The 25961-nt window shown below is 38.0% G+C and overlaps 1 protein-coding gene across 2 annotated transcripts in view; it reads left to right on the forward strand.

Moving 5' to 3' along the window:
- LOC107757998 (breast cancer anti-estrogen resistance protein 3-like) overlaps positions 1 to 25961 on the forward strand; it is a 58790-nt gene that overhangs the window by 28048 nt on the left and 4781 nt on the right. For both annotated transcript variants that reach the window (XM_016575619.1, XM_016575620.1), the window contains exons 4-9: positions 17648 to 17776; positions 20344 to 20783; positions 21891 to 21991; positions 22451 to 23163; positions 23983 to 24098; positions 24319 to 24490. In XM_016575619.1, the coding sequence (XP_016431105.1) occupies positions 17648 to 17776; positions 20344 to 20783; positions 21891 to 21991; positions 22451 to 23163; positions 23983 to 24098; positions 24319 to 24490 (1671 nt within the window). The remainder of the gene's footprint in view (positions 1 to 17647; positions 17777 to 20343; positions 20784 to 21890; positions 21992 to 22450; positions 23164 to 23982; positions 24099 to 24318; positions 24491 to 25961) is intronic.

The raw sequence follows: 25961 nt of genomic DNA on the forward strand, positions 1-25961 counted from the left end.
TATTGAAATTATGATGCTATAATTATCAATAGAGATCTCATCATCTACAGACGTAGTATAATCAGGGTAGACACTACATTTAGTTTGATATAGGCCTAAATAATACTTTCCTCTCATACTGTTACCTGATGTCGATTATTCAGCCATATATGAAACGATGAAAATACTATTTCATCATTCAACTGGCTAGTTTTGCGTGCCTTGAGTTTTCAGTTCAGTTGTGCAGGTTTTACAGCTTTGGCCAATTTTTTTGACGACCTGTTAGCTAAGGAATGTTTCCTTCAAAGTTAACAGGAAGCCAGCCATCAAAAATATGGGATAATTAACTTCCAAGACCTCATGCGCTGATATCACTTTCTGAAGTCAGATGACCCTCGTTTTAGGATTGTTTGTGAAAACTGTTTGCTTTTAGATGATATCAGATCAGGTGGTGGTTTCCATCGTTGAATGAGTGAAGTCAAGATCTACATTAGCTCAAATGCGCAACTTCTACTCAGTTTACATTTGTAACCAAATCATTTACCAATATTTAATATCAAGCAATGATGATATGACTCATTCAGTATCAAGCCTTTATTCTTTCTCTCTCCTTGCGTGTGAAGCAGAGATTGAAGAAATTGGAGCTATTATCATCAAAGATGATCTGGAGGGTGGAAATTGTTTGGATGAATTGGTGTTTAAAAATATAATTTTTAAAGGGTGGGAATCAAATCGTTGATCTGCGGATATGACGCATGAACCACAGACTTTTTGTGATTCGTGGATGTAAATGAAACATCAGTGTCACATTTGATTTACTATAAATTACATGACCTGTTGGCACATTAGCACTAATTTTCACTTCACGCTTTTTAAGAAGGATATATATAACTATTAAAAATTTGGATAGGCTGATGCAAATTAAAAAGTGATCCAGTCTGAAGATCGTATAATGTACCATTAAGAACTTTTTTAATCTCCAAAGAACCAAATAATTACGTGAAGCATTTTAGAAAAAGAAAAAAGAAAATTAAAATAAAGTAGTAATATTGTCATAATATTTTGAGGAAGTCATCAAAATTAAAGTCAAAATCACAATATTGTAGCAATATGAGATTTGTATTATATACAATTTGCAGAATATTACTTACATTATTCACAAAATATGACATTACTATTATATTACTAAAATATAACTTTATTGTTACTACTTTTTTCACATAATTTTTGAACTTTCCTCAAAGTATTATGACTTGCATCTTGTATTGCTAAAAATTGATCCTTGCAATCTTAGATTTTTGACTATTTACTTAACTTTTATAACTTCAGTCTCATTTTGCTACAACTTTTTTTTCTTACATTCTTTTCATAATTTTTGCTTTTTTCCCCTCAAAATTTTACAACTTGGTTTGCTATGTTTTTTTCTTAATCTTGAAGTTTTTTTTTTTGTTGCATTAAAACAATTACTAACCCCTATTTAGCGAGAAAATAAGAGGGTTCTAAGGATGCTGCAAAAATACATTGAAGAACCTTTATTTTTAAGAGTGAAACAACAGATTTATTTCCTGCTTTCTCCCACACATGCACATGTACACACATATCTTTCTGTTCTTGATGGCCTGATGGTGAACACACACACTGTTGCTCAGTAAGCTGCTAAGCACATATGAAAGAGCTTTACAGGAACAATGAGGCACTGTTTCCTCTGTGGGATCTGCTGCCCTGCGAGCCCACAGAAAGACCTCCTTAGCCCGGCCTGCAGCCTCTCTGAGACAGAAGCACAGAAAGCCCGGTTTTGAACAGAGACTGATCTTAGACTGATCCAGTAGGAACAGTTCAAAGGGCTTCGGTCTCTCAAAAGATGATTGAGACAGGAAGCATGATGACCTGATGGAACAGACTGACACACCCACTCATATTGTTAGACAAAATCATATTATCATTGCTTGATATTTCATATTTTGTAGACAGACAAAGAATAGAGTAATGGCCATGAGTAACTTTAGGTCAGTCTGCAAAGAAGAAGAAAGTGCTAAAGATGTGACCAGTAACACATTGTTATTACACAACACAATATTATTAAATAACAAACATGTAATTCATAAAAAATATTCAAATACATGATATTTCTGATATACATTAATGACTGGTTAAGCATTATATGTAAAAATGTTTAAGAATATAATTTTCATTTTACTAAAGTAACTATGTAAACAACTTGTCAGATTAACCCTGATGAATGCTATGACTTATTGTTTTACTTTTATATAACCTGACAAATCCAGTTTTCAATAAATTAATAAAATAAAATGAAAGAAATAGCATGTGGCACACTCCCTGCATTAAAGCCTCCAGTTATTATATGTGACCCTGGACCGTAAAACCAGTCATAAGGGTCAATTTTTTAAAATTAAGATTTATTTATAATCTGAAAGTTGAATAAATAAGCTTTCCATTGATGTATGGTTTGTTAGGATCGGACAATATTTGGCCGAGATACAACTATTTGAAAATCAGGAATCTGAGTGTGCAAAAACATCAAAATACTGAGAAAATCACCTTTAAAGTTGTCCAAATGAAGTTCTTAGCAATGCATATTACTAATCAAAAATTAAGTTTTGATATATTTACGGTAGGAAATTTACAAAATATCTTCATGGAACATGATCTTTACTTAATATCCAAATGATTTTTGGCATAAAAGAAAAATCGATAATTTTGACCCATACAATGTTGTTGTTTTTTTTTTTGGCTATTGCTAAAAATATACCCAAGCGACTTTAGACTGGTTTTGTGGTCCAGGGTCACATAAAATGTTTTGGCACGTGTTCCAGATCTTAATGCAGTGATATTAAAGGTAGTATTTTTAGATCTTTACCTCAAGAGACACTCCAGACTGTAGTAAAATCTTGTCCACAGGCATGAATGTTGATCATGTTCATGGCCTTAGGGTGGAGTATGTCTTGACTGTGACTGTATATCTCTTTACATGACTGTGAACTTGGAGCAAGACTGATAAACCCAAACATTAGTGAGTAAAGCAACATTATATTACAGATTGCAACAGAGATGAATTGTCATATCACTTAGGTGCCAAACTAAACAGAGGAAGATCATCGGTGCAGTTAGAGGTTTGCCTGAACATTAGTGTGAATTTCCATGGAGAACTATGAGGAAAGCCTTCTGTTTAACAGCAGCCACTAAAGCTAGCATTGATTATTATCACTGCTAAACACATCAAAGAGGCACAACACCCCCTAGTGTTCATTTATGTGCACTGAAACACTGTGAAACTTCCTAATAAATTACAGCAAGTTTTCATTGTCATTTCACATTATTATTTGTAAAGAGTGAAGTCCTTTGAGACAGCAAGTCTATTGATTTGAGTGAAAAAGTTTCCAATCACAGTTTCTGTAGAATATAATAAAAATTAACAATTAAATATACAGTAATACAAATATTATAACATTATAGAAAAAAAATACATCAAATTAAAATGGTCTCAACAAGAAAACACTTAAGAAAAATGACTTCCTCACATACATTAGATTTTCTAATATTTTACTTTGTCTAACATCTTATTTCTGTACTGTCAGTTTTTTTTTTCTCAGCTGCATTTTTTGCCTGCTCAGAAAAAAATTGAGCAAGATGGAGGGGAAAAAAATCAGAGATGTCCCAGATTACCCTAATTCACCTTGCTGTGTCTTAAAATAAAAATATGCTATTCAGCTAGAAATGGTCACATGAAAGCACTTTGCCCTTTAAACTACGCTCTCTTGAAGTGAAGTCAGACATGCATTTACATTTGTTTTTTTGCTCTTATGTACAAAAACATCACACTGACTCCTTTCTTTAGCAGACTGTGGAAAAGCAGATTTGCATGCAGGACCATGGTGATTTTATTGAGCGTAATTAGGTAGTTTAGGAGCTCACTCTCAGGGAGAACATTCCAGTGTTGGTCCGAGGTTGTGCCAGCCAGCCATAATGTCTTTGTTTACCTCTTAAGAGCAATCTGGGAGAAACATAACAAATCTGTTGATAGAAATCCAACTGTTTGCATCCAAAAATGGCCCTGGAGTATGTAGGACAAACATACTTCATTGTTTCCCTCTCTAATGATGAACAGAGAAGTTTTCCACTTGCATTCTCACATTTCATTTGTTTTGGTTATTTAGAAAAATATACAACGAGGTTCAAAAGTCCACAGTGAAAATCTAATTTTAAAATGCAGAAATAAAAAAAATAAAAAAGTGAAGAAATATTTAATATTCTGCACTATTTATGTGTTGCTAATCAAATAATAAAATTAGCATCGATCATGTGAACTCTTTGCACAGACAGTCAGATGTCCTTGCTTCCATTGAAGCACAAAATGCCCTTTGGATCATTCTCAATTCATGCTCGAGAACATGATCAGGTTTTTTACACAAACCTGAGAAATTCATACAGCTCAATTATTGAGATAATCTGAAAATCACGTTAATCTGTCCATTAAATTTTTTTTACTCAAACTGTTGTGCTAGCAATACAAATTGTATTATACAGAAAAAATGCAAAGAAGCTTTTGCACTAGTTGACTTTTGTGTGCAGACCCCACAAAAATGTTGATATTATGAAATCATTTTTGAAAGGTCCTTTCACTAAATAGCCACACATTATTAAATGGTGCAAATATCACAGACTCACCTCACAAACACTGTGAGCTCTTATTCAGTCCGGTGAAATGGTCTGGAAAACATGAATTCTCTTCTGTCTTCTAAACTTAATGCCTCTTTTACTCCCTGAGCTTTTTCTATGGGGTGGGGGTTCCTTTCCCTGAAAATGACAGAACTCGTAATGCTGTTAATAGGCTAATCAAGAGAAAGCCCCCGTTAGCTCCTCAACAAAAGACCCTCTAGGTGGTCAACTAGCTGCAATAACACTAAGTGCTGTTTGCGTGTGACTAAGAGACAGAGTAGTCTTGTTATTTAACCCCCAGTGGGAAAAATTAGTGAATTTGGCCGTCTGGGACCCTTCAGGCTCAACCGGGCTCTCTTCTCAGGGTCAGGATAGTCCCAGCTGGGACAGAGAGCCCTGCCTGCTGGGGGAATGCTTTTTTAGATTAACCCCCTGCTGTTACTGAAACCCCACTGGATTTTAGAGTGATGTTGTGATGATACTAAAAGACACGGTCCTGGTCCCTCAGTGCAGACCTGTCACACAGGATCACCACTCTCCTCATCTGCCTGGAAAACTGCTCCTGAAAGTCCTCCACAGGAAATGCTCTCTCGTCTGGAAAGATTAATTTCAAACGTCATTAGTGAGGAGCAACGTTTTTTCATGTCACTGAACTGCTTGATATCAGATTGTCTCTCAGCATGTTCTTGTTTACTTGCAATGTGTGTCAGCTTTGTTCTTTACTCTGTTTTGGTATAAAGCGATAATTTTCATCATTTTAAACACTGATAACCAGGCCCACATGGAATCTGAGCATATGCAATGCTGCAAATTTCTGTAAAAATCATTATTTGTTTGTTAAATATAGTGTTTTGGCTATTTTGATTCTGCATTTAGCTACAAATAACAATGTAGTACTTCCACTCAATTTAATGCATTTTACTTAATACATGCTTAAATCACAAATCTTCTCCCAAAATCAGTGCAGAAAATCAGGAAAAGTCTGCAGATTGCACTTAGAAATTATATACGATTCATTATATTAGCATTATTGGCCAGTCCGTCGATATGGATTTTTAATTGGCCAATGAAATGCAGCTATATATCTCAGAACTCAATTTACTAGCTTCACTAGCTTCTGTTAATTGGCCAGTTAGTGACTGAGAATCTCAAAATGGCTAAATATAATCTTCGCTCAACCACTAATTAGCATATAATTAAAGATAATTGCTTTGAAATTTGGGATTTCTAATAGAAAATACAAGAACTTAAGAAATTTGAAGCCCTAATCTATACTGTTCCCTCCTCATCTATATTCTGACAAGCTGCTAGAGGTTTTGAGGAAAGGGGGGTTGGTTTAGAGGCTGGCTGTGTGGCGCTCATGCAGATAGCTGCACTCTGATTGGCTAGAAAGTCATATCACATGGAGTTTAGCACGGCTCCTTACATGGGCTGCCCGGGGGTGAGAGCAACAGCATGGAGCAGCATATGCACTGCTGAGCGCATAAACACACGTACACACACTCACTCATGCACGCTCGCGCTGAGAGAGTTTACAGACAGTCGCTGGGCAGCTAACATGCTTTTGTCCACGGGAGGTATAAAGCTGTGAGTTTTGGAGATTAAAGCATGTAAGAGTATTTCCACTGATGAGCGCCACAGAAACAAAAGAGATGTCGGAGAGATGCAATATTTTAAGGACCATCACGGCAGCTTTGTGCTGTTTCTATCAGAAGAGCTCCGTTATTGGAGCCAAGGTGAGTGAAAGCTTGTTAAAATTTCATCTGTATAAATTAATGCGGTTTTAGTAGCATCTAATTTACATGTAATATTTATTATATTTCTATATATTTCTATTTACAATATTTTACTCTTAATTATGTATTATAATTATGTAACAATTTATGTTAGTAAAATTTAAATATTTAAATATAAAGGGTAAAATACTATAAATAAATAGATCTGTAGCACAGAAAGATTGATTTAAAAAGCAGAGAAATTTAAGATTTTTTTTTTTTTTCAACAAAAAAATTTTTGCGGAAAAGAAAAGATTAATAGAGGTGCCATAAAAAGCAGGTCCATGTGTAGTTTTATTGTGGCAGTCTTTGGTCTGGGCTCTTTAGATATATGGCTTTGTTTCATTATAGTAAGTGAAGGCGTCAGGCACACACTCACTTACAAGTGTGTATGTGTGTTTCTTCCCATTCACTTGTAATTGTTTAGCTGCACAAACCATTTAACCAGTATTGACTGAAATCTTTTATCTCTGTGGCTTGCAAATGGGTCGTAAGTGTGAACACGTGTAGTTTTGTTCACTCATCTAATGTGTCATGTGATAAAGACAGAGAGCTTTTCAGGTTGGGTTGAGTGAATTTATGGGGCGATATAAAATTGGTTGCCCTGCGTGAGGCTGTTACAGTTTTACATGGAGCCGATGTGGGAATGAAACCACTACACAGTCTACAGGGGGTTTTGGCCAATAGACTGAAATGCATTCAAATTTCTGAGTTTATTGAGTGGATTGAAGTATTTCTGTGAGTCTCCACAGGTGTGGCTAATCAGTTCGTTCTTTCTTTCTGATGGCGCATGAACTGCTGATCTATGGTCCATCAAAAACACAATAAAGCAGCGCATATTAAGAAACAGAAATTCATTCAACAGTCTTGCTTTTAATAGCAGTATTCCTGTAGTTCAAACAGTAAAGCATGGCACTAGCAACTTGAATGCAATGCAAGTTGCTTCGGATAAATGCAAATTGCACCAACACTGATGACAGATTCCTGGCTTGTTTATCAGAAGTCTATATTTTCGAATTCTAAGGCTGAATTGGCCAGAAATAGCAGCATGTTTGTTATTTCTCACGTCTGGCCAGCCAACTCATCGGATCCTTGCTCTCAGGGTTTGAACGTCTGTTGAAAACATTTGGGTCTGGTCCACATTTTTGGGCTCGTTTCTAAAAATAGCGCTAGGCTGTCATGGAGACTTCCGGTCTTTGCGATGGTGTTAGGGGTCAATTGGAGTTAGAAGGACAGAGAGGGCAGTGTTGGTGCTTCTTGTATAGATTCTTTCTTCTGAGAGGAAGTTTCTCACAGAACGGCTTCAGTCATAGAAGGTTTCATCTGCAAGCGAGCGACTTCTAAGTTGTTTAGCTGCACACCCTCCTTCTTGTTGTCTTCAAAACCATTTAAACCGTATTGATTGAAATCTTTTATCTCTGTGGCTTGCAAATGGATCGTAAGTGTGAACACGTGTAGTTTTGTTCACTCATCTAATGTGTCATGTGATAAAGACAGAGAGCTTTTCAGGTTGGGTTGAGTGAATTTATGGGGCGATATAAAATTGGTTGCCCTGCGTGAGGCTGTTACAGTTTTACATGGAGCCGATGTGGGAATGAAACCACTACACAGTCTACAGGGGGTTTTGGCCAATAGACTGAAATGCATTCAAATTTCTGAGTTTATTGAGTGGATTGAAGTATTTCTGTGAGTCTCCACAGGTGTGGCTAATCAGTTCGTTCTTTCTTTCTGATGGCGCATGAACTGCTGATCTATGGTCCATCAAAAACACAATAAAGCAGCGCATATTAAGAAACAGAAATTCATTCAACAGTCTTGCTTTTAATAGCAGTATTCCTGTAGTTCAAACAGTAAAGCATGGCACTAGCAACGCCAAGGTCATGGGTTCAATTCCCAGGGAGTGCATGCACTGAAAAGATGTATAGCTTGAATGCAATGCAAGTTGCTTCGGATAAATGCAAATTGCACCAACACTGATGACAGATTCCTGGCTTGTTTATCAGAACAGTCTATATTTTCGAATTCTAAGGCTGAATTGGCCAGAAATAGCAGCATGTTTGTTATTTCTCACGTCTGGCCAGCCAACTCATCGGATCCTTGCTCTCAGGGTTTGAACGTCTGTTGAAAACATTTGGGTCTGGTCCACATTTTTGGGCTCGTTTCTAAAAATAGCGCTAGGCTGTCATGGAGACTTCCGGTCTTTGCGATGGTGTTAGGGGTCAATTGGAGTTAGAAGGACAGAGAGGGCAGTGTTGGTGCTTCTTGTATAGATTCTTTCTTCTGAGAGGAAGTTTCTCACAGAACGGCTTCAGTCATAGAAGGTTTCATCTGCAAGCGAGCGACTTCTAAGTAAACTTCTCAGTGGTGAAAACAACTTGAGGGCTTTATTTTGGTCAGTGTGAGGGGCAGCTGTGGGAAGGAGGGTGATGTGCACAGTACAGTACAGCTGTGAATGTCTTCCACACTGTAGAGGCTTGAAACTCAAAGTGTGACAAGCCTGCCTTAAATAAACAGGCTTACTCGTTTAGCAGAGACTTATATTAACACCTGTCAGACATGGAATCTAATGCATGTCGAATAAATCGTTCTTCTGAGCCGGTTCTTCTGTGTTTGGGATTAAAGCTTTATGGCATGTGTTTTTTGAGTGTCTCACCACAAATGCCGTCAAGTTAAGTCTTGCTTTTAATAGCAGTATTCCTGTAGTTCAAACAGTAAAGCAAAAGATGTATAGCTTGAATGCAATGCAAGTTGCTTCGGATAAATGCAAATTGCACCAACACTGATGACAGATTCCTGGCTTGTTTATCAGAAGTCTATATTTTCGAATTCTAAGGCTGAATTGGCCAGAAATAGCAGCATGTTTGTTATTTCTCACGTCTGGCCAGCCAACTCATCGGATCCTTGCTCTCAGGGTTTGAACGTCTGTTGAAAACATTTGGGTCTGGTCCACATTTTTGGGCTCGTTTCTAAAAATAGCGCTAGGCTGTCATGGAGACTTCCGGTCTTTGCGATGGTGTTAGGGGTCAATTAGAGTTAGAAGGACAGAGAGGGCAGTGTTGGTGCTTCTTGTATAGATTCTTTCTTCTGAGAGGAAGTTTCTCACAGAACGGCTTCAGTCATAGAAGGTTTCATCTGCAAGCGAGCGACTTCTAAGTAAACTTCTCAGTGGTGAAAACAACTTGAGGGCTTTATTTTGGTCAGTGTGAGGGGCAGCTGTGGGAAGGAGGGTGATGTGCACAGTACAGTACAGCTGTGAATGTCTTCCACACTGTAGAGGCTTGAAACTCAAAGTGTGACAAGCCTGCCTTAAATAAACAGGCTTACTCGTTTAGCAGAGACTTATATTAACACCTGTCAGACATGGAATCTAATGCATGTCGAATAAATCGTTCTTCTGAGCCGGTTCTTCTGTGTTTGGGATTAAAGCTTTATGGCATGTGTTTTTTGAGTGTCTCACCACAAATGCCGTCAAGTTAAAAGCAGTCTAGCTCCAAACCGAGTCTTGAGATCCCTGCATCTGGTTTCATTCTTGGTTCGGTCTAGCTGTTTTTGAATGCGAGAATGGACCTTGTGTTAAAGTCCGGATCTTATGTGAAAGTCTGGATCTTATGTGTGATGACTAAAACAAATCAGTGAATCATTTTTAAACACCCCAAAAATTCACTGAAATTAACTGAAAGGAATCATGTCTCCTTTTCTCTAACACTTTCTACATGCATACACACACTGGACATGCAGCAGAGGCTCCCCCACACACTGACAGTGTAACACAGCAAAAGTGTCATGGCTATGGCAGAAATAAAAGCTCAGCAGAGCAGTGGGACAGCAGGAAGTCTGTCTGATTGACAGGATGCTGGAGAGGTGCTGACACAGCCTGGCACAGTCCCTTAAGTCAACACCAACAGTTTTACCTCCTGTCTTTGATAAAAGAATATGCTTTTGGATCAGGGGATAAAAAAATAATTCTGGAAAGCACTTCATGTGTTCAGCAACTGGCAGAGTGACCAAGCAACAACTGGAGTGTTATCTATTGAAATTCGGGCATTACATACCAGAACAGAGCCAAAACTGAATGAGAGCAGTCAGCTGTGGAGGACAAATACCCTCCTGAAACACTGCCGACACCTGTGTTTGAAGCTGAAAAGGAAAGACATTTCAGAGTCAGAGGACGCTATTACATTCTGATGAAAAATTACATTTCATTTTTCCTTGCAATAATGTGCACTGAATCATTCACAATCGGATCATGAACATGAACAATAATTGTGACTGTCAAAATATTTTGTTGTCTGCATTTCAACAGTGTTCAAGAAATGCCGTATAATGTCAGCACAACAACAACAAAAAAGTTGAGATTTGTAACAGCTTTATTTTTGCCAGTTTTATCTTCTCTAATTCTTCCTCAAGTAACCCATAGGACTTCAAGGCATTCTCTAGGCTTTCCTTTCCAACAGGATGGCTTCCAGCAATTTTGAGTCCCCAGGACAAGCGTGTCCCCTACTTTTCCATCTTTTCCCCCTTTTCTCTCCTTTGCTGTACAACAAATTGAGCACGCTTGAGGAAAAATTAAAAAGAGGCCATGCTCAAAGTGATCCAGCACAGCTGCCCTTTATAAAAACATATAAAAACAAGTTCATGCTGATTCTCATCCCTAAATTGCACCAAAAAAATTTGTATTTTAAATCAATTTAAAAGGACCATAAATCTTTCATGAGCATCTGTCACATCCCCAGACTCAGATGGTCTCTTTCTTTCAGCTAAGATTTGTCCTGCCCTGTCCAGGAATACATGACGATGACAGACACCCCAGGGACCATCTAAATGGACAATGTGATGGGGGTGAGATAAGAGAGGAAAAGGTCCTGGGTCCCAGGAAGCTGATGGGACACTCTGATGGCCCTCTTTGTTTACTCTGGTTCAGGAAGGGTGTGTCCCAACACCAAAGACCAGACCAGGGCTGCGTTTCCCGAAACCTTCTTAACGCTACGTCGTTCGTAAGTTATACCTTAAGTTGTACCTTATCGTTAATACGTGTTTCCCGAAACGTTCTTAGTTAAGTATACCTTCTGTAAGTCATTCGTTCGTAAGGTTAGTCTGGACCACTCTTAGCTAGTGGCCACCACTGTGCAAAAAGCTTCTTCACATTTCAGTCGATACGATTGTAATTCTGTGGCAAGAAAAAGTGCAGAACCAAATAAATATTACAATTCTAAAGTTGTAATACACCCAGTGTTCAATTAGTGTTCAGTTAATTGTTTTTATGCAAAGAATAAAACTGTCATTATACTGATGGTTGTTAATTTTTCCATTATAATATACAAAGGCACATCGGTTGGCAAGCCATTAGGCAGCACATAATTAGGAGTCTATTTAAAGGGAATGAATGCGATGGGGAGTTTGGTCAAACATTTAGTTTGCGATTTGGATTATTTTATAAATGCAGTGAGCCCCGATAAATGCAATTTCTAATATTTCTAAAGTGCTTCTTTATAATGAACATCGCTTTCTCAATACTTTACCCGCTCTATAATGCAGTGAAGGAGCTCCTGTATATAGTGAACAATCGATTCTTGAGCCATCGATATAAACCTATTCAGCACCACCGTCATGGACAGCACCTGCTAATGTCGCACATAGGAAGGTTTACCTTAAGCCACATCCTAAGGTATAGTTCGGGGAACTCACCTAGGAAAGGTATACTCCTAGTTAAGGTGTACCTTGCTTCGTAGCGCGCTAAGAGACACCGTTATCGGGAAACACGGCCCTGGTCATTTGTTCTGCACATGAGAGGCTGCTAATGACCCGCCGAACCCCTTGGGAATCTCAACCTACAAGGTTGAGACAGGGGGTCTCCATCCTTCAAGCCTCCACAGGAAGCAGCAGGAAATAACAAGATTTTTACATTTTATATGTTAATGTGATTGATGCTTATCCATGCAAAGTCGCCACCACAATGTGAGGATAGTCTTCAGAGTAATTTTAGCACATCGCTATATGGTTGCTAGGATGTTCTGATTGGGTGCTTGTCTCTTTGATGTTCTGGTATCTAGGTATGACTAAGACACCTCTTTTACTAAGGTCCAGTAAGTCGGCGTAATATTTTCCTCTTTTATCATCCAGCTATTGTAAGTCAGATCACTTAGAAAATAATTAGCTCTCAACAAGCTGCAACATTAAATGTATTACTCATGTCTGTAGTACAAATGGTGTTCAAATATCTAATCATCAGTGCAAGTACTGTATGACTAACTATCTACATGTACCATTGGATTAGTTGTCCTGCTGGTTGCCATTACAACGACGAAGAAATCAATCTCATACAAACTTGTGTACATGATTTCCATCTTCAGTCGTGCACTTTGCCATAATCTGCATAATTTCCGAAACAAACATGGATTTTTAAGATCACTAAGCTGCTAAACGGCCACTTGTGGAATAAACTAAAGAGGATTAGACGTTCAAGAATCAACAGAGGAATGTCATCTCATTCATAATCATTATCCAAAAGCGGCTTTCCAGATCAAATTCAGCCTTTGAGCACATCATCTTTGACTAGAAAAGCCATGCGAATAGTCAGTTCTGACGTGTGCCAATATGATCTAATATGTGCTTAGTCACTCAGCCATGCTTGTGATGTCTCACAATCTAGTACAAAAAAATTACTATTATTAATACTGAAAAGTGTCTCGTATATTGTCATTATGTGGCCCATTGTCCTGTTGATAGCTAACCTGTGCTCTGCACTTACCCAATGAGGCCCTTGAACCTTAATTCAATACATCCAAATGCTTCATTATAATTCACATTTAAAAAGCATGCCACTATTTAAAAAGAATCAGCCCTTAGCAATCAGCCCCTCAGATGTGTGAAGATAAAAATGGCAATATATAAATGGCTACAACTAAAAGTAGAGGTGATTGATTTGATGTACAAATATGTATACACCGCTCCTTGATGGAGGGATTATTCGTCATGGTGCTATCGAGCTGCTTGAGCTACTGAGCTTTGGCTATTTTTAAACATTTACGGCCTCTGTGCACCTCTAAATGGATCCACGATGTCATAGCGCAGAATGAATGCAACGGCCGTGCCAGATAAGCAGTCATAAAACCTAAAATGTGAACAGCAGGTCCAAAAAATATTTGCATTCAGCACAAACAGAATAAAGTCTCATGCTCATATGTTTTTACTAAAAGTTCTATTTTGGTTGGTTGTTTTAGTCACTGTATTGAGTAATACAGTTGAAGACACTGAGCACAAACAAGTGCTTTGGGATGATTTTCCCAGCCAGGGTAAAAGTATGTGTCGTCTGGTCACTGTAATTTGTGGCTTGCGGGGTGTTGGCTTGGCTCGCTGTTGTGTAAATGGAGAGGGTGTAACGCCTGTCCCTCACTACAATACCAGAGGCATCAGAGTGTATTTCAGTCCTCACTGTGGCCTGGGTTTGTCAGTCTCTATACATAGTAAGGATCTTAGAAGCTTCTCCATATAAAGGGAAAAACTGTCTGTTGCGTGGCATGACTTGAATAAATTCAGTTTAATAAGCCCAGAATTGCTTTTATAGTTTGCTTTCAAAGAAATGCACCACTCTTTAATTCAGTGGCTTTGTTACAGCCTTTCAAGTAATCATAATACCTGACCATCTCAAAAGTGCCCTTCAGGCAGAGTCCTCTGAAAACATTGTGCTTTTAAAGCTGTTGAATGATCAGTGACAGAGAGTTGACATGAGGATAAATTGGCCAGGATTATCCACTAGCTGCTCAAAAAAGGAAGTGATAAGACTCTTCCATATGTGTGTGTGTGTGTGTGTGTGTGTGTGATGCTTTCCCAACACAAATCAGTTACCCAGAGGCTAGAATTAAGAGATCTTATGGCAAAATTGATATCTCTCCCAGCAATCAACTGTTTGTTATCCACTTAGGGTCAAATGTTCTAGAAAGCAATATTACTATAGATGTCATCTGAGTAAAGCAAAGTGTTTAAAACCCTCATAAAATAAATATGTAAGTTAGTAAGTAAATACTTTATTAACATTTTTTTAATAATTTATGAATTTATTTACAGAGTGCCTTGTTATTTTTAAGTATTTTGCTTTACATTGTGCCTAACAACACCCTTAAAGGGTTAGTTCACCCAAAAATGAAAATTAGCTTGTGTTTTACTCACCCTCGAAGCATCCTAGGTCAAGGCTCGAAATTGCGACCATTTTGGTCGCATATGCTCCCGAAATTGAATCTGTGCGACCTCAAAATATATTTGGGAGCATTTGTGCGAGTGCATATAATTGTTGTCGTGCGACCTGTTTTAATTTCTCATGTGCCTTCTGAGTGTTGATACGTCCGACATTTTTCTTTGCAAATCTTTGGTTTGTACTTCTAATTCATGACCGGCGTTTTGTTTTGTTCTCTCTCCGCATTCGTCACTAATCACGCAATGCCGACGTGCTGCGTCATCCGCCGGAACTGCTTCATTGTATGACAGTCAGCGGAAGTAAGAGAAAAGTGTTTATTACGTTTCAAATATGGATATTTTTCTTACAAAAACTCATGTATTCACTACAGGAGGCCTTTATGTTAAAATTATTCATAAATAAATGAATACTAATGTATCTGTTCCCATAGTTCACATAACTGAAAAATAAGAACAATTAGAATATGGCTATTTATAAAAGGCTATTTTAAACCCTGCATTTCAAACATTAAGTGTAAAATCCAAACTTATTGCTATTATATGATGTTTGTTTTTTGTTAATGTATTTTGTCCTCTCTCAAAATATCATATAAGATCTTTGTCAGATTTAAAGATGTCCAGCATTGCCAGGCCTGTGTGCAGTGGTTTGTGGTGGACCACAGTGACAGATTGTGGTCAGTAACATCCTAATAACTGCCAGACATGCTTGACAGACACTGCTTGGGCTGTGGGTCACTGGACATAAGAGAGAGAGCAAAAAAGACAGCTAAGCATCTTCTCAGCATCACAGAAAACGGATGTAGCTCATGTGCTACTGTCAGCCCAGGAAAAAACATGAAATGTATAATGAGTTTTTACATAATTAAAATGACATTTTCACATGCTACACATATTTTTATTGTACTTTAGATGGTTTTACACAATAATGTGTGCTTTGAGAAATATCTTATTTATAGATTTAAAATATTATAAACACTGCCCATTAATACAAGAGTGGGTTAGGGTTAGTTGAAGTTTCCACTACTGAGCAGCACGCACACACAGACAGTCACTAATCAATTCCAATTACCTTTGCCCTTACGTCTGTTTTATTTGACATATTACTCAATAGACCACAACTACAAAGTTGAAACGAGGAGTCCTGCTGGGAAATTTCCCCTCACGCACAGATTTAGCTGGGGGTTATGCTGCAGTGCCGTGCTTGAGTACCCACTGCACACAACTACCAGCTAGAGCACAAAGGTACCACTTTAGGTCTCTGAGGTTGGGTACCACACATAGCTGGCATTCCAAGCACTTAACCAAAAAGAAGGCAACACACAAATATGCTTGAAATCTAAAATATGGAACAGCCTCTTTTTTGCCCTGGTTGTAACACAAGCACAGCATGCAATCCATCCTTTCATGGTTGATAAAGCAATAAACCATGATAGTAATATTATTATTACCATGTTTAAAGAGTGTTGTTAGGAACAGCACAAAGTGCTTAAACCCTCTTAAAAAACAGCCTCATAGAAATATTAATAATAATCACAATAACATTATTTAGTCAAATACTATGGTTGAGAAGGACAGGTTGAAAAGTTGAAAAGTTTGGCATCTTTGAGATTTTTTAAATGTTTTTGAAATAAGTCTTCTTATGCTCACTAAGGATACATTTATTTGATAAAAAAAGTAATATAGTTAACTATTATTAATAATGTATTTATTATATGTATAATAAAAATAATGGATTTAAGCTGAGTTGTTGCTTATGTTGAAAACAGTTGTGCTGCTTAATATTTTGTAGAAAATTATAATTTTTTAATTACCCACAAAATTATAAGTTTGATTGCATCATATAATAATTGCTGTTAATAGTGTTCATCGTCTGTTTGATTACCTCTTTAATTGATTTTTCTGTACATTTCTGCCATATATACATTGACTGACAGTCACCACTGATAAGCTACCACTAAATATTGTAGAAACTTAATTTGCTGTAAAGTTGCTTTGCAACAATTTGCATCATGAAAAGCGCTATACAAATAAACTTGAATTGAACTGAATAATTTTTGTACTAAATTATTAAGAATTTTTTTCCAGATTCTTTGATGAACAGAAAGTTCCAAAGAACAGCATTTATTTAAAGTCGACAAAAAACGGAAGTTGAAATCTTCTTTTCTTTCCTATTGTGACATATAAGACTGTACTTTTTTATTAGTTTTATTAATTTATTAATAAAGCTTTTGTCATTCATGACACATTAGATGTACAGTACATTAGTATACATTCATAGCCAGATTAATTTGGTCACAGATGAGCATTAATACAACTCCTACTTTGTTTGCAAACAACAATGGCATGTGCTGTTTGTAAGACATGGAGGATACTGTGAGTATTAAAATTGCATGTTCAGTCTATATTTCAATTGTTGGAAAGGGATCAATGATGAAACACATGGAAGTATAAAGTGCTTTTGTTTTTTGAAAATCTATTTCACTGACAATCTGCTCACATGACCGAGTTATGTTATTGAGGCACTGAAAGAAAGCCTATGAATGAAACACAACCTAGTCGGGAAAGATAACATACTTTGCTAAGTATCTTACAAATTAGATTTACGGTATTAGTACAAACTAAGCAAAGCTCATGTTTCATAGAAAATAACTAATGAGTGTATTTCTTTTAAGCAGCTTATTGAAAAGAACTGTTCTTAAATTCCTCAATTGTGAAATCCACATGATGATTCAGAGCAGTGGGGCGTGTGTGCAGGTAAAGGTATGGCATGCCCTGGGGCTTACGGAGGCGGAGACAGACAGGAAGAAGGAGGGACTTATGCGTCACAGTAAACAGATCAGCACAGGAAGCACGGGATCCATCAGCCAGTCAGATACTGAGTCACAGAGCAAAAAGAAGGGAGGGCAATAGAAAAAGAGAGGAGACTAATAAAAGACTGATACACATATACTTCAATCATAGGGACTAACATACTATCTAGGGCCACCATGGCTCTAACATACTCTTCTGTGCCCATCTATGTGCAGTTTTCAAGGGACAAGTACATCATGGATGGACCACCGGAAAAGCTTCGACGAGAACTAGAAGAAGAACTGAAACTGAGCAGTGAGGAACCACGGAGCCATGCCTGGTATCATGGAGCCATCCCTAGACAGGTACAACTTTACTGGGCATATAAAGAGGGAGAGGGGTGGGTGATCATTATGGAATAATGTTTGGATTATTGAGGCTTTCTGTGGTTTCCGTGATTTAATATATGTCTGCAGTATTGTTCAAAAGTTGAATCTGCCAGACAGTAGAGATCTTTCTGCTGTCAAAGCATAGCTGTTCTCTCCTTAAGTGACAATGAAGTCATGCCTGTATCTAGCACTCAAACATTCACTTTCTTTGTAGACAAAGATAATGAATCAAAGACATGTGGCCATATTTGCTTCAGCTAGAGCCAGTAATGCTTGATTAAGGGAAGAAAAAACACTGAGGATATTAGATGTTCTTATGGCTAACTTCTTAAATATACAAAAAAGTACCATGGAAGTATCATGATGTATGAGATCAGTATCACGGTTCTCTGATACCACATGCAAGTTACTTCAGAGAATACTATTGTATTATCATGATTCATAACAAGCTACAGTGTCCAAAAACCATGCTAATACTTCAAAAACGATTATATATTTTACTAACATTACATTTATAAATAGGCATGTTGAATGGCATGGTACAGTGTCTAGTGTTCTAAAACGTTCCTTTCACTTTTATATGCAATTTTATATAATGGCTATGTTAACATGCATATTGATGATTAGATGGTAGAAATAAGAAAAAACAATAAGCATATAGAAGTGGCAAGTGTTTGTTTGGCAACATGGAAGGGCTATGGTGTATTTAAGAGCCTATTTAATGGTTGATCAACACTTGTTCTGAACTGGTTTACAGGCGCCAAACCTGTCCAGAACAAGAAAAACCACTTTCACACCCAGACTTCATCCATGATCAAGGAAAAAAAAAATTTCACTGAAACGAAACACTAAATGTGGAGTCCGGACTGAATGCTAGAATGTAGTCCGCTCCGCAAGACCTTAGAATATTCTGGGTGGTTCATTAACACCAAGCTTTATTCAAAAACAGCCGTCAACAGTTTCTCATCATGTCAAACATCACAGTGCTGACAGCTACAGATCCGCTCTTATGAAAACCATGTACCCTGGCTCCTCTTTCCCATGCCTTTTTGCAAGATATGCCCCTGAAACTGACAACTCATCCATCAACAATTGTAGCAGAGCAAGAGTGGTTAATATAGTGATGAAGCATGACTGCTATTTCACCCGAGGTGTATTTATTTAAAGGCATCATATGATCAGAGCTACCAGCATCCAGAGTCAGGCTGCTGCTTACACCACAAATATACCAGTCACAATGGAACAAACCTATTCATCATGGCTCAACACAACTTATGAATGACCTTAGAATATAGTTCATCGGGTTCATGAGTAAGACAAACTCCTACAGCTAACACGATGAATAAAAAGGTGCCCTTAAATAAAGCATTTTTGTGGGGATTCATTCTCTACAATTAAACTATATTATCCATCAGCACTGTTAAGAGGAATCAGCAGTGCGTCTGATTCATTGGAGTGGTCCTTGGAACACTACACACCCTGTGATTACCACAAAACCCCTGACAGCAAGTGTGCTGCACTACAGCTTGTGTTTACCCATGAGTCTTTCAGCTGGACGAGTCTGACCTGCTCGGCTCAAGTTAATCAAACAAACTACAGACAAGGGAAGAGGAAAGACAAGCACTTACCGATTTGACATGCATCTCTTTATGACCAGTGGTGTGAAATGACCTGTGCTTGATTTCAAAAGTGTTTCCTGTAAATGTCTTTTATTTGTCACTGTGGAAAAAAAGATGAATACTTAATAATAGATGACAAGGCAGGCAGCAACCTGTGGAAGGATGCATATTTGGACAAACACATAGCATTGCCGTAACTATCGGAGCATTGCTGTATAGTGAACTCTAAGCTTTTTAGCTGCTGTTTTATACCATAAGAAAGCCTGAGAATAGTTGTTTAGCACAAGGTCATAAAAAAACCCCAGTCATAAACACTCAATTCTAATCACACTTAATGACTCTTTTCCTGGTGCCACTGCCGCCCCACTGCACCAAACACACATGCTAACAGATTTATTAGTGTTTGATCTTTTCATGAGCACCTAGTAAGAAGTAATATGAAAAAATGACATATAAACTTACTTTAATCTAATCTTCTCATATAAAATAAAAACTAAAGACATGACATATTAAAAACAAATAAGGAAATATATAAAAATATACCCCCCCCCCCACTAAACATTCAGTTTGGAGAGGTAGTCCATCATTCTAAACTGGTTGAATGCACTAGTGATCCACAAAAGAACGTAATATCTAGGTCATGCCATGAATCACTGTCATAAAAGTAGTTCCGTAATGTTTGCTGAGGATGTGTACATAATCTGATTAGACAGAATATCATTAGTACAAAGCCATACTACCTTCAATGTTTCCTCCAGTTTTTGAGCTTGTTTGAGCTCCTGCATGAACACCATAACTTAATGTGCATGTGCACTAACATCTAGGCCAAGATTCAACATGCAATACACTTGAAACTATATATGAAAGAGAGAAAAGCAGTACTACAAAAACAACAAAAATTGTGTGTGTATGTTTGAATTTAAGGTGGCTGAAAACCTGGTTCAGAGAGATGGAGACTTTCTGATCCGAGACTCCCTGTCCAGCCCGGGAAACTACGTTCTGACCTGCCAGTGGAAGAACACCCCTCAACACTTCAAAATCAACAAACGGGTAGTAGCCATGAACGAGGCCTACTCACGTGTTCAGTACCTGTTTGAGAAGGAGGGATTTGACAGCGTCCCTGCGTTGGTGCGATACTACGTAGGCAACCGTGAGCCGGTATCTGAGGTTGTCGGAGCGATTATCTTTCAGCCAATCAACAGAGCTCTGCCTCTGAGATGCCTGGAGGAGAAATACGGAGTTGGATCTATACGTGTAGAGTCGGGATACTCTGAGAGAAAGAGCCTGACTTCCAAACGGTTGAGTCTGAATATCATGAACGGACACACCCAGGATCACACCCTCAGCCGTGGGAACCTCCTCAGGTGAGAGAAAGACTATCCTAAGGCACTTGACACTATTATGCATAGCCACACTTTACCGCCAAGAAGAAATATTCTGGAATTCTTTTTAATCATATATTTGAGAAAATAAGAGAGATTAATTATTTTACCCGTTAAAGGATTGATAAATTAATAATTAAAAATTATAGTTCTCAAACAGTTTGTATAATGTGGATTTTTCATAATCTGTATTTAGGCTTTTTTTTTTTTTTCCCATGTAATTTGTAATGCATGTAAAAAAAAGAGAGGCCAATAATTCATTCCTTTCATATTTTCAACACTTGGCTAGAAAGTAAATCACGGAGATTTAGCTCACGTGATTCAATTGAGCTATTTCAAGTAAAAGGAAATGTATCTGTGGTTTGACTGTCCATCTTGAACTAGAAATAGAAAAGAAGCATTAAAATAAGCAATACTAGTAATACAATTTAATTAAACTGGCATTATATAATTGGGGTCTACTTTGAAAAGAGACAAGTCATGAATTTACATATTAACCTCAAACCTTTACAATAAAACCTATATAATTTTGTCAATACTTATTGGGTCTTGTAGTGTAATTCAGAAACTCCATCTCTTGGAAATCCTTGACAGGTTTGCTCATAAGGACCCGACAGGACGTAAACAAGGCATTTTTCAAGCTTGTAAATTAGGAAAATAGCAGGCATTACTTTTGTAATATTGATTAAATTTGTATTATTTATGTGGAGCTATTTACATGTTCAATTATTCAGTCCTACGATGTGACAGCTCCACATAAATATAAAGAGTTTTTTAGCATCAATAAGCATAAATTAAGTGAAAGTTCTACTTATTTGTGCAGATTCAGCACATGGGAGTCTTAACTTTTCAAAACAATGTGTCAAAATAGCTTATTAACTTAGCAATTCAAAAATGGCATTAAAATAATTGTGCAGGTTGCCTTGCCTAACATTAATTGAGAGACTGCACTGAATTTGTACTTTTAAAAATTCATGCCATGCAGCAGGACCTTTGAAATGAACCCAGTTAAAAGTGGTGTAAACTTCATGTCATAGTCCAAAAGACTTTTAGAGAACAAACGAAGTGACCTGTCTTTCTCCTTCACAGCAACAAAGATAAGTGTGGGAGTCAACCAGCATGTCTAAACCACATTCAGGAGAGGAGACGGCCACTGAAGACCCATCAGTCGGAGAGCTTTCTCCCTATCGGTGAGTGCCTGTCAGCTCTCATCCTCATTGATACCCCGTCACGCCTCCAACCCTCCAGTGATAACAAGTCTGACAGCCCTGAAAAACAGTCATTCACTTTGTGTCAAAGAGAAAGTGATTCTCCAAGTCAAGCTAACGTTTCCGCCTTTGAAATTCACTTTGGGTTACTGACCGTTAAATGTGTGAAATGAGACGTGGGATTGAAATGCAAAATAAAATGTTTTGTTGAAGAGGCTCTGTGGAGAAGAATGAAAGTGGGGCTGGAGATAATTTATGCCTGTGTCAGTGGAATAAATATGGTTATGCAAAAAATGCATAACCGTGCAGAATGCCTAAAGAAAACTTTGCAGCTTTGAATTTAACTTCCTTTTTTACCATGTCCATCTACAACATACTGTCTACTTTAATGAATAAATAGCTGATATCATGCATATTATGAACGTACGCCTTTGCTTTCAGGCTGTAGGCCCGAGGCTCAGGTTCAGCATATGGAGCACCAGCCGTGCCCCAAATCCCCAGTTTTCCGCACAGGAAGCGAGCCAGCTCTGAGCCCCACAGTGTCACGCAGAATGGCCTTTGGCACCCATCCTGGTGAGGCCATTCGTGGATCTGACAGCCAGCTGTGTCCCAAACCGCCCCCTAAACCCAGCAAGGTTCCCTCTATGAGAGTATCCTGCACCCCAGGCCTGAAGACCCTCTCCCCACCTGTCCCCCCAGTAAAGCCTCATAAACATCAACCTTCATCCCAGCAGCAGCAGCAGTCGGGCAGTCCAGAACTAAGCTACTGTGAACTGAGTCCATGCAGCCCTGCTGACTGGGAAAAGATGAATAGCTTACAGGCTAACGGCTATGTGGAGAGGCTAAAGACTGAGGAGGAGTTAAGGAGAAGTGATAGTAGCGTTAAACTAGACCGTAGCTCCTACCATAATGCCATCGAGGCCCTAAACAACGACAGTGAGGAGGATGTGGATAAAGAACGGGATTGCAAGAAAGGCTTCCAAAGACCTGTGTTTGAAACTGAATCAGCGTTCAAACCTGGTGACATCAACTTCCGGCTTCTACCAGTGGAGAACAAGCCACTGGAGATGACCGTGCTGAAGAAAGCCAAAGAGCTGTTCATCAGTCAGGATCCAAAGACCATCGCCAAACACATCCTGAAAGCAGACTGTCAGGTAATATTAATTATAAGCCTCTGAAGTCAACATAAATTCTGAATTTGTTATATTAATATTGATTCTTTTCAATTCATCGGCATTAATGCATTAGGTATCATGAACTAACGTTGAAAAACAATTTGAAACTGCATTTATTAATGTAGGTTCATGTTAAATATGCCATTACTCATTGTAAATGTGTTTGTTGCTGATACATTAATATAAATCTCTACAACTTGAAATGCTAAAAAGGTGCTATATTTGTAGAAATTAACTGTATATTTAAATGTAATAGTTCATGAGACCTAATGGATTAACTAAACTGGTTGTTTAAGGCAGTGTTTCCCAAACTTTTTTTTAGTCGCGGCACCCTTTGGAAATTTTAACAAACTTGTGGCACCCTACAAAATTAATTTTGTCAATATTTGAATTTCTAACTTCGATGTGATAATTTGAAAAGTAGGTCTGCAATTACAGTCTCATTATGTGAGTCAGCCTATTCTTCAGGTTGCAGACTGGTTCTTCCAGCCAATCAGAGGACAAGACCACTGCAGGGGCTGAATGTATATTAATCCAATTAAAAATGACCCAAAAAGCCTCTTATACATGTGACTGTCCACTTTCTGTCTTTCTGCTTCTGAAAGCAGCTTCAGATTGTTTGTCTGTGTATATGGGAATTACATTTTAAGCTGGCTGATTATGTCAGTCACAGGACCAATATTATGGACAAAAACAGTCGACTCACCCACAGCCCAAATTTATCTTAGCTTCTGTGCAATACTTTTCGATTCTGGATGTTAATTCATTTGATGCGAACGCTGTGTGTTCATGCTACAGGTTGCTAGGATACTAAATGTTTCAGAGGAGGTGAAAGGTCAAATGGGTGTGACCTCTGGGCTGGAGCTGGTGACCCTTCCTCATGGGAGACAGCTGCGGCAGGACCTCATGGAAAGGTAAACAGATGCTGTCAACACATGATCTATTAAGCAGATTTATGATGACTCATAAGGGCGGACAACTCTTTCAGATAATATTAACTCTTACATATGCTAAAGTCTAAACAGTGGCTTTTTTGCAGATAGTTCTATAGTAACATTCACAGACAGTAATTTGCCGTATCCAGAGTCTTGTAGGCCACACATTTAACATGCATGGCTGGTTCTTTTTAAACAGGCATACCACTATGGCGATTGGAGTTGCTGTGGATATCCTGGGGTGTACAGGAAGTCTGGAGGAGAGAGCAGCCACCCTAAACCGGATCATTCTGGTAGCTCTGGAGCTGAAAGACTCCATGGGAGATCTTTATGCCTTTTCCTCCATAATGAAAGCACTGGACATGCCTCAGGTACCCAACAGCTCCTTCTAGCTGCCCCTTTCGCTTGACTTGAGCTAGAGACTTTTCTCCCCCTTCTCCCCCTCTCAAGTGTAGGAAACATGCTTTAATGTGTGAACTTTGTTGTATAAACAGATTACCAGACTTACCAGACTGGGGACTAGTTTGCGAAGAAAATATACGCAGACTGCCATTATTTATGAGAAATGTTTGAAACCATTCTACAAAGGACTCTATGAAGGAAGTGGTGAGTTTCTTACAATAAAACACATTAAATGCCCTCCATAGGCCACCTTTAGTGAAGTTCTGGTTCTCGTCTTTCTAGCTGAAATCCCACTGAGCAATGCCAGTGTTCCGCTGCTAATGCCGCTGCTCACCTTGATGGAGAGGCCTGTGGTCACCTTTGAAGGTATGGACGTCTGGGAGAACAATGACCAGGGCTGTGAAATCATGTTCCGGCACCTGGAAGGAGCTCGTGCCATTGCACGCAATGCGGACACATACACCTGCAATGCACAACGGATCCTCCAAGGTACGACAAGGCAGTCATTTCAGGAATAAAATAGTGCTTTAACTTGAGGGAACTGGTGAGCCAAAAACATTTATGTAATAGAATGTTCATACGCCATTGGATTGAAACTGATTTGGAATAATGCCGTTCAGGCCATAGTCGTAAAATCCAGAAGAAAATTTGCATTTAAATCATGGGTTGCCTCAAGAAGTTAAAAGGTTTGGGTACCAAAACAAGCACACAGCATGACAAGTGTAGTCTGATTCACGAATCTTAGACTCTTATGAGCTAGTTCTTAAAAAGAATCTCTCAAAAAAGACTCAAACTGTTTAAGAAATCCTTTAGAACAGTTACTAAATTAATATGATTCGTCTACTGAAAAAGTTATTACTTTAGTCATGTCTGACTCACAATGAAGCAACTACTAAAGAAGTGATATGTACTTAAGGTTTCTGAGACTTAAATCAATATAATTACCAACTGGTTCATTATAAAATAATTAAATTTTTACAAGATAATCAAGAAAGAACAAACTAATATTGAGATATTGAAATAAAGTACTAATGTTTTTAACGTAGTGTAATTTAACATTAGCTAAAGTAAAAACAAATTAACAATGAACAATAGTAATCATTAACAGTACCCTAAATAATAAATGCTGTAAAAATTGTTCATTTTTATTTCCTGATATCCATTGCATTAATGACCAGTGTTGGGGGTAACGCATTACAAGTAACGCGAGTTACGTAATCAGATTACTTTTTTTCAAGTAACTAGTAAAGTAACGCATTACTTTTTAATTTACAAGAGAATATCTGAGTTACTTTTTCAAATAAGTAACGCAAGTTACTTTTTTTTTCCAATTTATTGATTGACAGCTCTCCTCTCCCCATGTTGAGAGAAATCAGATGTTACTGTAGTTCAAAATAAATATAATATGCATTAATTAATCTCACTCACAAAAAAAAAAAA

This window comes from Sinocyclocheilus rhinocerous, unplaced genomic scaffold (assembly GCF_001515625.1).
Source record: "Sinocyclocheilus rhinocerous isolate Xijiao unplaced genomic scaffold, SAMN03320098_v1.1 scaffold1314, whole genome shotgun sequence".
NCBI lineage: Eukaryota > Metazoa > Chordata > Actinopteri > Cypriniformes > Cyprinidae > Sinocyclocheilus > Sinocyclocheilus rhinocerous.